A 15,620-nucleotide genomic window follows, 5' to 3' on the forward strand; every position below is an offset into this window, starting at 1 on the left:
TTAAGTTCCAGCAGAGCACAGTCTTGATTTTTAATATCTCAGACTATCAAAAATAATGTTTTGTATGTATGTATGTTTTAATACAAATTTGTATCTCCCAAAACGTAACTTAAATATCTTTCACTGTGATAAAGCCATTGTGCGTGCTTTAACTTTTTGCTGGCACTGTAAATTGTTGGACACACTCCACGCAATTGACCCTCATAAACAAAGCCGCTATCAGCTATGAATCACTAGGTATTCTCTTCGTTTCTCTTACTACCAGTAATCGTAGAGCCAAAAGCCCAGCCAGATGTTATAAAGAGCGAGCTTTCCTAACGCTCCGATCGCAGCTTTGTAGATTCTTGGGTGCTCGGGTCTCAAGTCTCGAGTCTCATGCGTAGTCCGCAGTCAGTTGCTTCTGACGCTTTTGGCTATTAATAATAACAGCAAACATGACGCGACTCTCTTGACTGGAAGTGTAGTTATGGCAAAAAAATAGTAACAAAAACTGATCGCATAATTCAAGGTCGCGCAGTGAAGTAATAAAGAAAATCAACAGGTGGAAGTGAAGTAAAATTCGCAGTGCTTAAGTGTCAAGTCAAGTAACCCGAAAAATACAACGAGCACTTGAGAATTTCTATTTAATTACGTCCCAACACGGGCACACACACATGTGCACAACGATAAGATAAGCCAAAGGTGGGTCTGATGGTGAAAAATGGGAATTTGCATGGCGAGACAAATCTGTGGCTGAAACTGAAACCCTAACTAACCCAAAAACTCGAAGCGAAACCAAAGCAACAACCGCATTGGTGTCGATGTCGTCGTGCAGTTAGGGAAAATGTAAATGACAATAAATTATTGCCTTTGTGTAGGAATTCCAACATATCCATTTTTGTTATATTTTTTTTTACTTTTTTAATATTTTAGTTGAAAACAATTACATAATCTACCCTGCAAGTTAAAAAAAAATTACGGAAAATATACCTATGTAATCCATAAGACAACATTAACGTTTTCAACATAATAAATAAATTGTTGGGTTTTTTTAAATTTAATGTGTATTTAAAATCAAAAAAAGGCTTTAGAAATAGGTTTTCAAAATATTGAAACAAATAAAAGATCTACATACATATGTAGATAACATTGCAATGTTAAAGATAGTTTGTTACTCTAAAAGCAGACTCAAATTCGGTCAGTTTGTGGAACGTTTTTTATATTTTTATTTCATTTTTTTTACTGTGCAGTTACTATTCACTTGACGCGTCTACTTTCCTTTCCCTGAATGCCATCCATATTAGATATCTAGTACAGGTTTGGAGCAATTTCAATCCCACATTCGTTGGTTTTTGTCTCTGGGGCCTGGGCACAAAGTCAATGAGCGGGGTAATTGTTTAAACAAGAACAACAGGCGGAGTGCTGCCGGGCATACAAATCGATTGCCATGGCAAATATCACCCATACGCAGTGGAGTCCCCACTGCGTGTTCATCCTGCTAATGCCGAAATGTGTGCAAAACGAATATAATATATAATTAAAACTAATTTGATGACACACTCGACTCGAGCGAAAGACGAACAGAGCCAGGCCAAAATGGAGAGGGAAAAGGGGACTCCTGCCAATTGCGTAATTATTATGTGCACAACACAACACATATGGCTCGTTACACTCACGACGAGTTGTGCATGTGCGTCGTCGTTGTCGGTATATGTACATGTATGTATGTTTATATAAAAGAATTTTTTAAGTACGCAAATTGACAAACAAACGCAGGCAAAGACGATGGCAACAATTTCCAATTACCAGGCCTCGAAATACAGACCATGCCAGTCCCCGAAATCCAAACTGCACGCTCCGTTGATGGCACTAAATGGGAGCGAGAGGCCAACAAAAGCTGTGAGCCATGTTAATAAAGACTAAGTAATAATTAAGTGGCAAGCTTTATGATTGCCTTGGCAGCGAGCCGAAATGGTCGAAATAGTCTCTGCCAGACTGCATTTATGACCTGGTCACTTAATCACGGCATGCAAATAAGCCCAGGGAGAAGTACGGTTCGCTCTTATCTTTCTTCACACTCCATAATCCCACCCACCACAGACCAACCAATACCACGACCTTGCCACATTACTTAAAGGCTTAAGTCCTTGGCTTTTCATTCAGTTCACGTATCACCTGAATTCGACTAAGACTTTATTCACCTGCAGGCGGCTGCTTCCAATTTGCTTGACTAGTTTCCGGTGCATATTAAATCAAATCCACTAGTCGTCAGCATATGTCGGTAATCAGTCCGAAATCTAAGAGCATAAAATCATATGCATATTTTACTCCATCTAATAATTACCATACTTGCAGGCAATTTTCGAATGTGCACAGAATTTGATTAATTTAAAAGTGAGGCCTTTCAGCTGTTCACTCTTAAGTAACATTTTGCAATATTTAATGATTTAAATAGACCATATTGATTGAGTCGATTGCATTATAATTCTAGCAAAAATCGTATTGTTCAAAGTGTATTATTGACATCAATATAAATTTTGTACCTTCCCATCTTATTGTAGAAATAAAACACTGTTTAATATAGGTCCAAACAATTGTTATATAAATTAAATGAATTTGAATTTCTTAATAAGATGAGTATTAAAACCACGAAGGTATCAAAATAAATCTTATATGCTTTAAAAATAAGGGTTAAACTACAGTTTTAGACTCTTCGCTATAAAAATGAAACAAAATATTAATATTGATTTAATACATACTGTACCTAGTTTATTTATACTTATTTATATATTTATAACTTTTAAAATTAGTTAGCCAAGGACCATAAAATCTATTATTTTTTGATTTAGGTTGTTGAAATTAATATTTGTGCTGGAGAATAATTGCAAATTGAAAAACCTTAATTGTTCTTTGAACAGCAAACGAGCTACGGAAAAAACAGAATGCATCAGTCCAAAAATTTCAAGCGCACAGAGAAAACTAGGATAATTGAGCACCCTCTTGATTCTTTGTCATTAGACTTTCGGTACTGAGATCCGAGGACCAATCAATGTCAATTTCGTCTGCTGTCAACCAGGAGTTCAATAAATGCGCCCGGTGATTTCACTCATCTATGCAAAACAATCTTTTGCATGCAATTCGTGCCGCCAAAGCCAGAAGGCTTCATTCAGCCGCTTTGAAAGCCCCAAAAACCAGGCTAAAAAAGGGGGGATTGGGGGGGTAAAAGTTGGCCTGTAATTCATTCATATGCATTCACTATATGGCACTCATCAACATTCGGTTCACACATGCTGGGGAATATGGGCTTCCGGCCAGCAGTCGCCCAGATGTTGCCGTGCGCCCTTTCTCCAATTTTTCAAATCAGAGCCTGCTGCATTGCGCATACGCCGCGTGTGCAGCACGGGGTTTTTGAAATTCCCCAAAGGGGCAAAGAGTGCTGGTGGCCCTTTCCCATTAATGTGCTCATTTCCAAACTTGCCGAACTATGGATTCTGCTTCTTTGGCAAGTTTTGCATCGCAAAATGCTTCCTTTTGCTCCAACTCCTGTTGCATTCGCTACGAAAATAATATTAAAATTTATGATGACAAACTTTCAACGCCAGCTGCAAAGATTTGCAAAGCCAGAAAAAAAAATAGGGAAAAAAACGACAAGCGATAGCATAAAAAATACCAGAGCTTCTAGGATGATGCCCAAAAAATGCTAGGACCGAACATACATGTTTTATTAATATATAGATATGAGTTATATAGATGTATGCATGCGTGCATATATTTTTCTACGTTTGACAATTCATGGGAGAGTATCGGTTTATATCGGGCCAAGCGGGCGCTTTCAATATTCGCCAAGCTTTGAGCTTACTTTTTCCATTTCCCAGTGTCATTTTTGAAAAATTGATTTATGGCCAATAGTGTGTGTGGAGAGCGGTTCAAAGGGGGTGTTGGTCGCAAAAAACCTATCAAGTGTCTACTGCCGCTATCTCTTCACCCATACCCATAGCCATAGCCATTTCCATAGCCATAGCCATCCCCTTACCACCTCTTGTGCTGTGTTTGGTTTGGTTTTGGCCATACATTTTTCCGCTGAAGGCTTTGAGCCATCGACAGCCACAGCCAAAGTTGCTCAATAACCAAGCATATAGATCAGTTTTTAACAATCCAACGTCCCCGGGAATTGCTTTAAGTCATTTTCACTGCGTTTTTTGCCTGCCCGTCGTGCTTTAACCGATAAATTGCTGAATTGCTCGACTAACAAAAGGAGTGCAGTCAGAACTTTTTTGATGTATGAGAAATGTAAAAAAGGAAAAATTAAGAAATTTTACCTATATTTAAATCTAACGAGAATTGAAACATTTTTTTAACCAATCTTTTGAAACCAACTTTAGGGATTTAATATTGGTGAAGATAGAAGTTTATTTATATAGCATACAAAATTTTATTTATTTTGAATTATTGGATTCAACGAATTTTCCATTCCACAGTTAAATTTTACCGAATTTTTTGAAGCTACGCCACTGAAATCCAATAAAATATCAGCCGCAAGACAAAATGAGACGTCAATTAAAACGTTTCAAACAAAAACAGTGAAAACAACAGCGGGGGGTACAAAAAAAGGGTCGAAATCCTGGTCGAAAAGAAATTGCTCATTTTTGCGCATTTCAAATGGAAATTATTTCGCTTTCGTTGAATGGAAATTGCCGGCTGGCTTTTCACTCAATGCCGCAGACAGTTATGGTGTTTTACTGTAGTGCGTTGTAATTAAGCGTTGACTTGTTCAATTACCAAAATGGAATTGCTTTCGGCGGCAGAACAGCCGCAAACGTCCGCGTGAATTGCCAGAAGTTTTCCCAAACGTAGTTTTCCCGAACGAAACTACCTACCTGACCGGATCTGGCACCTGTAGCGACTTGTATCCCCGTCAATTTGCATTAATGGTGTGGAAAATGGGGAGTGGGTGGGTTGCTGGTTGGTTGGTTGGCTAGTCGGAAGTTGCTGAAAATGCTGCATGCTAAAATAAGTTGGCCTTCTTCTTGTCGTTTGCCGCTGTCAGCGTGGCAAAGAAAACAAAAAACGAAGTTTTTGTTTGCATTAAAATTGTCAGCGGTGGCAACTTTGGTGAGGTTTCGTTTTAATCATGGCACAAAACTTTGCCTCGACAGAGCAACTTGCTGGATAGATCCCTCCATGTCCCTTTGCCCCTTGCCTCCATTTGCGACGCATATGGTGGCATACAATTCCAAGCATTTTCCACACTCTGGATTTAAGAGGCCCACAAACAAAGAACATTTAGGGAATCAAATCGATTTCAAGTACTCACTCGCGTTGAAGATCAACACAGTGTTGAATTTTTTATTTCCACACTTTCGAAAATTATCGTTCTTTGTCTTTAAATTTAAAGGGGTTTTATTTCTCAAAAGTTTAAGCCTTTGAGGGTAAATAAAACATGGCATATATTTATATATTTAAACTAATTAAATGCAAAAAAAAGAAAATACATTTTTTTTCAATGCTAAAAATCTTGAAAATTTATATAATTCTTTAAAACTTCAAACAAACATATATAAACGGAAAAATTGGAGAAGATTTGATTTGTATATATGCTTGTTGGATTTTCCAAACTATTTTGTTACCGAGATCATTTAAATCATACTATGTTCTTAAATTTTGTTTTGTGCATTACAAAACACATTTTTCATAAACTTTTTAATATACATTATGTGGTTTAATCCAAATCAAGGAGTCTTATATCCCTTTTTTTTGGGTGCACACATTTCGATCTCAATTTTTTTTTTGCGGATTCGCGCAATTAAAATGCATGGACCATGGCAATTCGAAGTGTTGTAAGCGAGCAGCTGTTGCATGCCACATCGATTCTAAGCGGGGAATGGCTATACATGAGCCACGCTGTTCGGGGGTGGGGGGAAACCGATAGAGCTTCCGCAGGATATCCGCAGCGGCAGCCAAAACCCCTCCATAAACGGGCACACACCCATTGACCAATCTTGGGCATTACTTGAGGCCTCCTGCGGCAGTCTCTTGGCCAACAATCGGAGTTATTTATGCACATAATTACCTGCGCTGCAGCCTTTAGCCATTTGCATATGCGACCAATATCGGGGATCTGCACGGGATTTATCCTGCGCGCATACAAAATGTTGCATTAGGACCGAAACTGGCAACTACCAGCTTACGGCACCTGCTTTTGCCATGGCCGCCGCTTCTGGCTTATGAAATGCAAGAGTAACAAGTGAAAACTCGCACAAAACAAACTGCAAAATTGCCTCATTATGTGAAAAGGCAGCAAATGAAAGTTGGCAGTTAGCACAAAAGAGCCACGTAGCTTTAAGGGGGTGGTGGTGGGTGGTGGGCGGTGTGCGTTGGGCGGTTGGCTGCTGTTACTGTATTGGGTCGTGCCACTGAAAATTTATGCAGCACAAAGCCGCGGCAAATGTAAGTAAGCCAAAGGACATAAGCAGGCATAAACACAGCCGGATCAACTGAAAATGTCCGCACATGGAATACTCTATGTGGAGTTGTCTTTAAGTTGCTGAATAATAAATTGGTATTATGCGTATAGCATAAATTTAAATAATCAGCTTTACAAAAAGTCTGTGAAGCTTAAAACATATCATTTTTATTTTCTGGACATTTCTTTAATATTAAAATGTATTTTGTTAAATTCCATGAAAGGCACAAGTTTTATAAAACTTTTTTTTAAATTATTTCAAATATTTTTGTTATTTTTATTATGCCCCCTTTCCCTGAGTAAAATAGTCCTACCAACTTTTTTGACAGATTCTTGTTGTACGCAATTTGCATTGTTTTCTTTGATCTAATTCGACCAAGCTCAAATCTAACGAAAAACAAACACTCGCAATAAACTATTTCCTGCATACTTCGATGAGTAAGCCAGTAATGCAATAAAAAGTGTTGTTAACATATAAATATATGTCTAAGGAGACTCAAAAGAGTAAACTCCTTTACTAGCTACTTGCACAGCTTTAAACTTATGCCATTCCGCACTGGAAATACATTTACCTACCGCATAAGCCCTGTCACTCAGATGATGGCTTTGGATGGTGAAATGCATTTCCTGCTTAAATTCATTATTGAACAAATTTTGTTATCGAGTGGCGGCGAAACCGGCGACCTAGTGGATATGGCTCGATCCGTAGTAAAGGACCCCGGGCACAAAGGGCACCCCCATTGAGTGCACCGACGCGTCGACGGCTCCTGGTGGGTGTAAATTTTGTTATGCGGCAAATACGCCATAAAGCTACGGAGCAGGAGCGCCAGGATAAGCACGGGGATGAGGATGAGGATGAGGATGAGCATAACCAAGCTGGGATGCAGTTCTTCATCTCTCCCAAAGGCTGCTTGCATTTGCGTGGATGCATACAGTTGCGGTCGAAATAGTAGTAGTAGTAGTATCTTATGGAAATGGCAATCAAAAATAGTTTGGAGGCATGAATAACTATAATATTTTTAAGTTTTTATTAAAATAGATTAATCAATAAGCTTTCTTTTCAATTTTTACTTAACAAAACATTTTTTAGATAACAAAAACATGTTAACTACAATACAAAGTGCAGATGAAAGAGGATTTATGGTTATTTTTTTAAATTGTCTTAAAATTATTTACTCCACTATATTAAAAAGTAAATTTAAAGGACTTTACTTCCACCAGGAATTATTAATAGTTTTCATTTACCTTAAAAAGTCAAAAGACTATAAAGGTTCTTTTAAACTTATTTTGTTTCATGTTAACTAAGCATTATGATAAATTAAAAGAAAAGTTGTAAAAAAACGGTATGGTTTTGAGCAATTAACATTGTCCCACTACTATTATTTTGACAGCTACTGTATATGCCTTATCTTGCCAGCCAAAGCACTGTTTTTCTCCCCCCTTTCGCTCAGTGCATTCGGAGGTATGAAAGAAGTTTGGATTTGGATCCGGATCCGGGGCGCTGTGTCCGTTTGCATCCGTCCGTGTTGTGCATGTGCGGCACTCTAATAAAATTTAATAAAAAACGTGCACCGCGGCATAATGCAACGGCAATGGACTCGCCCCAGGGGGATGGGGTTTTCGGCGGGGTGGGCCAGTTGGCTGGTTGCTTGGTGGTTTAGCGGGACAGGTGTATCATTACCTGCACGCCAACCACAAGCCAGTCAGTCGAGCTCACAGCATATCAATATGCCGTGCGGGGAGGATCTTATGACCAACCTATTCATTTGAATCTTCTGGCGAAATCATTCCTACATGGAAAAAAACACAAAGCCTTTTACTTTACTGCTCTAAAGAATTTTATATACCTCTGTCCCCATTTCTGTCCTTTTATTATACTGTTTTTTTTAATTAACTTAAAAACAATGCAATTCAATTAGTAACTTGGTTTTTAGTTCAATATCATAAAAATAATATTTGAATTAAATAGAATGTCTGTATAAAATTAGCTAGACTTGACCACATCATTGCAACAATGTTATTGTAGTTATAAAAAAAATATAACTTACAACTAACTATACAAAAATACTTAAAAAATAATTAAGTGCTCCATATGTTTAAAAGGCAGTGATACTATAATATATTATAAATAAATAAATATTAAATAGGGATAAACTTTTTCAGGATATTATTTATAAAATTTAATTAGAATTTAAATGTAAGTACAGAAATTTGAGTCTCTGCATACTTGAGAATATCTAAAATTTCTTAGTAAATTGGAAAATACCATAATAATTTTAATAAATGAGTAACAATATTAAAATCTTCTACGTTCGATTGTAGAGTTTATTCTGTTCGATTGAGTTACAAATAATACTTTTGGCCCACTTAAATAAGACATATTGTTTATCATTATTCAAACTTCAGTTTGATAGGCCAATGACAGAAGCTATTTAGATTTGGGGAGCACCGACACTTTTTTGGTAATATTTTGTTTCTTTTTTTTCAGTCTAGATAGGAGGGGAAAGGAAAATAAGAAGGAAGAGGTAGTTACCACAAAACTCCGGTTGTCGTAAGATGCCATGGGCAAGTGTGTCTCCCGGCAGTCGCCGCCGCTCCACGAACTCGAGTCCCCAGCCGCGGAGCATCATCAATCTGTATTGACAATCGCACTGTCGCACGAAGATTTGGCCAAGGCGCACAAAATCTGGCAACAGTTGACAACGAGTAATGAATATATAGCAGCAGCCAGCCAGGAGGAACCGGAACCCAAGACCGAACCCGAACCCGAACCCTTTTATTACACCATAAGTCGGCGAAAGGAACAACCTGAGCAGGCCGTGTTGCACATCGAATCCCTTTACAATGATGCCCCAGCGGAGCCACTGACTTTGGCCAGCGAACCGGAGTACTCCACTTGCCAGGAATTCCTGCTGCACGAGCTGCTGCAGGCCATCGAAACCGCCGCCGAGGAGCAGGCATCCGCATCCACATCCACATCCAGCAACCACATTCTGAACAAGGCCAAAATCAGGCCAGAACCTCAATTACCAGTCGAGAACAACGGCTGGCTGGCGGTGAGTAATATTGATGTATGTTTACAACCCACTTGAGGCTTCTGCCGAAGCACTATCAATAAGCTGCGAACTCTGGGCTGCCGAAGTTGAGTCTGGCGAAAATGTGGTGTCAGTGATATTGTGGGTCAACAATCTTTTCTTTCGCCAGACTATTGTCAGCCTCAAAATTCATTGTGTGCAGAAGAAGAATGTGAAATAAAATTTCTTGGTATATAAAAATATGCATAAAGAATGTTAGGAAGACACTTTAAGATTTTCCCAAAATATTTCTTAGGAGGTGCAGAAAAATTTTTAAGAAATGCATGCAGAATGGCAGGAAGGCATTCTGTTTACAATAGTTTTTAAGCATACATTTTAACTTATTTTCTTAACAGTGCAACATGCTTAAAGTAGGAATTAAATATTTTCTACATGTTGAAATATAGAAAGCAGGGCTAAATAACACACGTTTTGCCTGATAAGTTTGGGCTTGCATATTCATTTTCCTTTTCTCCTAAGGCTTCTTACAAGGTAATTTACATAATAAGCATTCTTGTGGGTAAGGAAAGGCTGTTAAAAACACTCCGCCTCCCACATATCATCTTTCATACTTAGCCGAAGCACTTTATCCCGCACTTCCCCTCAGCAATTGACCTTAACCAAATTGAATTTTACTGGAATGTTGTCTCAGAGGACTTATTACATCTGAATTTTACATGAATCACGGAGTATGAACGATGCAAAATCATGCCATCACAGCAACTTCTTCATTTGCTGAAGAATTTAATTTATAAAATGCCTTTTAAAATGTTCTGATATTTATTGTATTTTATTATGAAGGAACTATTTGTATATCTTATTTTTAAAATAAGTTTCGTAATATTTGTTCCATCTTCGGTATATTCAATCTAAAAACTGCATTGATAAATAGATTGTATATCAATACTTAATTAAACACTGTTAAATATTATTTTTGTTCGACAATGATTAATTTTAAGTTTAGATGAGATTAAACGCCGGGATTAAAAAGAGCAAAAATAAAAAAAAATATTTCAAAAACTCACCCGAAGCTTTTTAAGTCAAGCTGTAACTCAGAAAATTCTATGTTTAATATACATGTTTTGTTTTAAATTTTTAAAAATATTTTGAGCTGTATATGAAAATGTGATGCCTAATGTAGCTTATATTAAAATAGTAGTAGTGATGTAAAAAATACATACATATCCATACATGGTGCGGTTCATTTCCCAGCTAAGTGGAAACCCAGCCGCTAGATGGCGCTGGTTGAAGCCACCCCCGAATTTAGACCATTATCTGCGAACAGCCACTTGTTTTCCTCGCTCTGCGCATGAGCGAACACTGCGAACTCTCTCTGTCTATTTTCAATTTTCTCCCCCTGCGGTCAAGCAATATAGAGAGTATAACGACTAGACCCACCACAAGAAGGCAGGGAAACCCATTTGCTTCGTGAGAATTTTCAGCTCGCCATTCAATTTTCCGTATGCCGTGCTTTCACAAGTGAAAAATCATGGCCACTCTGTGAAAGCAGAAAAAACTTGACAAAACTATAGAAAAATACAACAACAAATATCCAAAGAACAAAATCAGGAAGACCAAACGGTATAGAATCGTGGAAAAACAGTGCGAAAAACGTTTGCATAACCTGAGGCGTGAAAAGTGCGAGCAATCTGCAAAAGATTTTTCCAGCAAGCCGTTAGATTTTCAAGGACCCCCGTGTGGGTGTACTGGCAGGTACACTCGTATTTGTGTATCTGTGCGACTGTGTGTGTGTGTGTGTGCGGCTCGAGTGCAATTATAAATGGCGTAATTTGTTCGCCGTGGCGGCCGTGTCATGAACATAGCCGTACTGCATCCTAAAGCGGACTTTCTCGACACCACGATCAAGACGACTCCCCGGGGAGACGGCAAACGGACGGAGGCTCGCCGGGAAAGCGAGTGCCTCTGCCGACGACCTGCAACATGGATGAATGCGACAACCCCGTCGTCGTTGTCTCACTAGGAAAATTCGCATCGCAGCAGCAGCTGCGGCAGAACGAGGGGGTTGCCGAGCCGAGCGCGGAAAATTCCGATCAGGAGCACCAAATAAGTCACAAAGAGCCGAACAACGGTATAGATGATAAGGAAACGCTCCTAGAGCAGGAGCTTCACGAATCAGCAGTCGAGGAGGACGCAGCAATCGACGCGGAAGTCGAGGCAGTCATCATGGTACCACATTAAATATTCACTTGCGAAAGAGTTTCCATTGCTGGAAAACCGTTAAAAGAAATGTTGTAGATATTTTTGGACGCTTCTTAAACTTTATACGCATCAAATGTATCTCACAGATAGCTTTCTGGTTAAATAATCATTTTACGTTTTAGAAAGATAGCTAGATAGCTTTTCGAATCTCACAAGTAGCCTGGTTGCAATAAATATATTTCATAAAGGGGTACTGCACTTTTTTATTTAATTTTCATTCTTTCAAAAATTGATTAAACCAAGTCTTAAATATTATAAAACATTAAAAGAATGCGGATCCCAGAGATTTTCTATATAAAACCTTAAAATATAACGTTCAATTTATTAAATGATTATATTCACAATTGATTTAATAATATATCTTTTTATTCATATAAATTTAATTAAATTTCTCATAACTAAAGAACGGAAAAGACGTGAAGGACACTTTAAATGACATGTTGAATCATCGGTTTGTTTCGCGTATATACGCTTCCTTATTGATATTTATCGTGATTCAATGAAAAGTATCTCACAAATAGTTATTGTTCGTAGAACGCAGTGACTCATATAGTTAGATGATGTATATATATATATATCCTATTGTGTATTGCCTCTTGTTAGGGAAGTCCTCGAGGCTTCTTTGTTTCCGTGCGCCTCTCATCTGTGCTGACCCGATTTGCAAATGTGTTTCGCTTTCATCCTAATCGCTTTTTACCCCGTTTCTCCACCACATTTTGTTTTTCGTTTAGGGCCAGGCCGAGAGCAAGAAGCAGGGCAGCAAGTCAAGCCGCCGCCACCACAATGGCAACGGAAACAGTAATGGCAATCCCTCGGAGGCGCTGGATCAGACGGTGCACACCAAAGGCACCGCCATGTCCTTTGGCTTCCGCAAAAAGCTCAATGGGACGCCCAAGAAGTTCAAGAAACTCCTGGAAGGCGGCGACAAAAGCGCAACTTGCACAGACACAAAGGACGACAATGGCAACGCAGGTGAGTCCAATTAATGGAATTTATGGAGAAGTTATACAAATAGATACATATTATATATCAAGGCAAATATCATGAGACAGAACTATCATTTATTTCATGAACAATTATTATAAACTAAACTTATTAGTTTAGGGTATACAAGACCGGCTGATATTAACTTTATGGCTTATATTTTAACTAACTGATTTTAGGTTAACATTTTTCTTAAAAACAAATTTTTTTTTAATAGTTTTTTAAGCATAAATACAAATTTTGAGAAATGAAATGATTTTTTAACTAGCCTCATCTTAATACCAAAAAAAAATTACTACAAACAACAATTTAATTTCAAAATTTTAATTTTAAACAAAACAGGAAAATACATTTTAAAAAAAAGTAAAACTAATTAGCATATTAATGTTTTTGTTTTTTTTTTTTTTTTTTTTATATATTTTTTTAATTCAAAAACTTTTTAGTCAGCTTATAGTGTTTAAGTAGTCAACCCGAGTATCCCTTCTAAAATGGCAATAGCTGACCAAGTGTTATGGCTTTTTAATTTGGCGACAATTTGGCCAATTTAACAATGAGCTGACATGCCAACATTTCATTGGAATCGTCCCTTTCGTCCGTTTCTTTCCCACGACAGCTGCTGCGCCCGTTCACTTTGAGAAAGTAGGCGCCGCCGCTGCCCAGAAAAGCGGCACTTTGTTGGTGGCAGGTGCGGCCGGGGCGCGTTTCGGCTATCGTGGGGCGGTGCCACGCCCCGCTTCCGCGGGCCTAACTGCGCCCAGCGAGGAATCCGAATCGGAATCGACGGCCAATGCCCAGAACAACAACAACAATAACAACATTCGCGGTGCGGGAAGCGGTCCGGTGTTGGTGAGCAATTGTAAGTGCCACAAATAAACCAAAAACTTACCCCATTTTCGGCCTCCGATGAAGCACAAGCACATGTAACTTCCTTCGCTTTTCCGCAGTGAAACGCCGCTCCAAGAGCGCACACGCCGGACGATCCGGCGATGGTGAGCCCAAAATAGCCCAGCCCAAGACGCTGACGTTCAACCTGAACCAGAACACCACCATCGAGTACCAGCGGCGGCAGTTCTTCGGCGAGATAGCGGACGAAACGTCGGGTTCGGGATCGGTATCGGGATCCGGATCTGGGTCGGGATCGAGAGCAATGCAGCCGCGCTATAACTACAACAACCTGGCCAGCATGCATGCCAATGTCATGTGAGTAACTCTGCACTTGAATAGTAATTTTATAATAAACAAGAATATTTACAAACAACCAAATTAGAAACTGGAACAAAAGGCTGTTTCAAATAAAGAACATTAAAAATAAATTCGGCTATCAAAACTATCTGTTCCAAAAACATGATTAACGAAGACCATACAAAATAAATTCGGTAACCAAAATTAAAAGAATATGAAAAGTCGGTTGTCAAAAATTTAAGAATATGACCTTTAGTCTTTAAGAAAATGAGTTTTGATTACCGAATTTTGAAGTTTTTTCAGTTTTGATAAGCGAATTTATTTGTTATGTTCTTCATTCATCATATTTTTGAATCTTATCATACATTTTGCCAACCATATTAAGTTCTCTGAATATTAAAATTTGTTCCATTTTGTTTGAAAATCTATTGAGTTCATTATTTATATGACTCAGTCTTACAAGTCTCTATAGGGAAATCAGAAAAACTTTAGCCCAAGTACTGAAGAACGCATTTTAAGTTTAAACCTTTAAGAATACAATTTCTAAAGAAGAATTTGGCTATTATTTGGCATTGACTAAAAGTTAGTTAGACACTGTCAGGCAATTTTAAATTTCTTTTGAGTTTCAATATTTGATCAGCTATTGAGAATGGTAAAACAATCAATATTAAACTGTTTTTGCTTACACGCTTACAGAGTTCGCCCCACACCGCGACCCACTCCAGCCAGCTTTGCCAAGTTCACCCTGCAGACGGTGAGTTTGCCCCGGCCGGAGTATCCGGTGGCCATCAGTCTGACGGCCACGACACCGACCACGCCCAGCAGCAGTGTCCAGTCGCCGGTGCCCGCTCACGCTCACGCCCACGGCCACGGCCACGGCCACGGCCACGCCCACTCGACGGGTGCCCGGGCCAAGGAGATCACGACCAGTTCGCGGCAACATCCGTTGACCTCGGTGCATGTGCAGCCACAGACACGACATCTTGACCAGAAGAGCGTGAAGCAGCTGACAAACAACTCGACGCGTCGAGGATTCTCCGGCAGCAGGGAGATAAGTGCGGATTCGGGGATAGCCAGCATGGACATGGCCATGGACAGCAGCTCGGGCAGTTCGGTGGGTTCGAAGAGGAGTCGCAGCCGGCCCAGGAACCTCAAGATGGTTATGAGTGGACGGCACACTTTCGAGGTGCGCGATGCCGACGATCCGCCCTCCAGTGAGTCCAACTCGTTTGTGGAGCCATTGGCACTTCCAAAGCTGCCCACTGATGGGAGTCAGAGTATTCCGCTGCCACTATTGGGCCTGGTGCGATCCAATACGGTGTTGAGTCGTGAGAGTTACGAACGACGTCAGGCGGAGACCCCAGGATCCCAGGATCCGCAGGATCAGCAGGATCAACGGCAAGCGGAAAAACCCAAGGCCAGTGGCTCCGATGAGAGCGAGAGTGTGGACGAGGAGAAGCTATATCTGGACTCGTCCACCTCCGAGAAGAGTGCCAAGCACCAGAGCCACTCCTCGGTGGCCTCCACTTGGCGCCTGCAGGCGGGCGAATCTCTGGCCGCCCAGGATTGCAGCAGCATGAGCATGAGCATCAGTAGCGATACCCAGGCACCTGAGAATCCGCGGGACAATGACAAGGAGGAGGACATGTCCCTGGGCCTGGATGAGATTAGTCTTATCAACACCGACATGCAGTTTAGCACAATCTGTAAGTGTGACC

At 39.7% G+C, this 15,620-nt stretch overlaps 1 protein-coding gene across 15 annotated transcripts in view; it reads left to right on the forward strand.

Moving 5' to 3' along the window:
- The first annotated feature begins 388 nt into the window (after window positions 1–388).
- LOC108150213 overlaps window positions 389–15,620 on the forward strand; it is a 31,723-nt gene continuing 16,491 nt past the window's right edge. For 5 of the 15 annotated variants that reach the window (XM_017278242.2, XM_017278244.2, XM_041708441.1 and 2 more), the window contains exons 1-6: window positions 389–681; window positions 8,931–9,498; window positions 12,468–12,708; window positions 13,334–13,576; window positions 13,665–13,920; window positions 14,599–15,608. In XM_017278242.2, the coding sequence (XP_017133731.1) occupies window positions 9,004–9,498; window positions 12,468–12,708; window positions 13,334–13,576; window positions 13,665–13,920; window positions 14,599–15,608 (2,245 nt within the window). In that variant the 5' untranslated portion in view covers window positions 389–681; window positions 8,931–9,003. Of the gene's footprint in view, window positions 682–8,930; window positions 9,499–10,909; window positions 11,704–12,467; window positions 12,709–13,333; window positions 13,577–13,664; window positions 13,921–14,598; window positions 15,609–15,620 lie in introns of those variants that run through there. The other 10 variants (XM_017278232.2, XM_017278236.2, XM_017278237.2 and 7 more) reach the window with 7 other exon arrangements.

The sequence above is a fragment of the Drosophila elegans genome, unplaced genomic scaffold (assembly GCF_018152505.1).
Source record: "Drosophila elegans isolate 14027-0461.03 unplaced genomic scaffold, ASM1815250v1 contig_208, whole genome shotgun sequence".
NCBI classification, from domain to species: Eukaryota; Metazoa; Arthropoda; class Insecta; order Diptera; family Drosophilidae; genus Drosophila; species Drosophila elegans.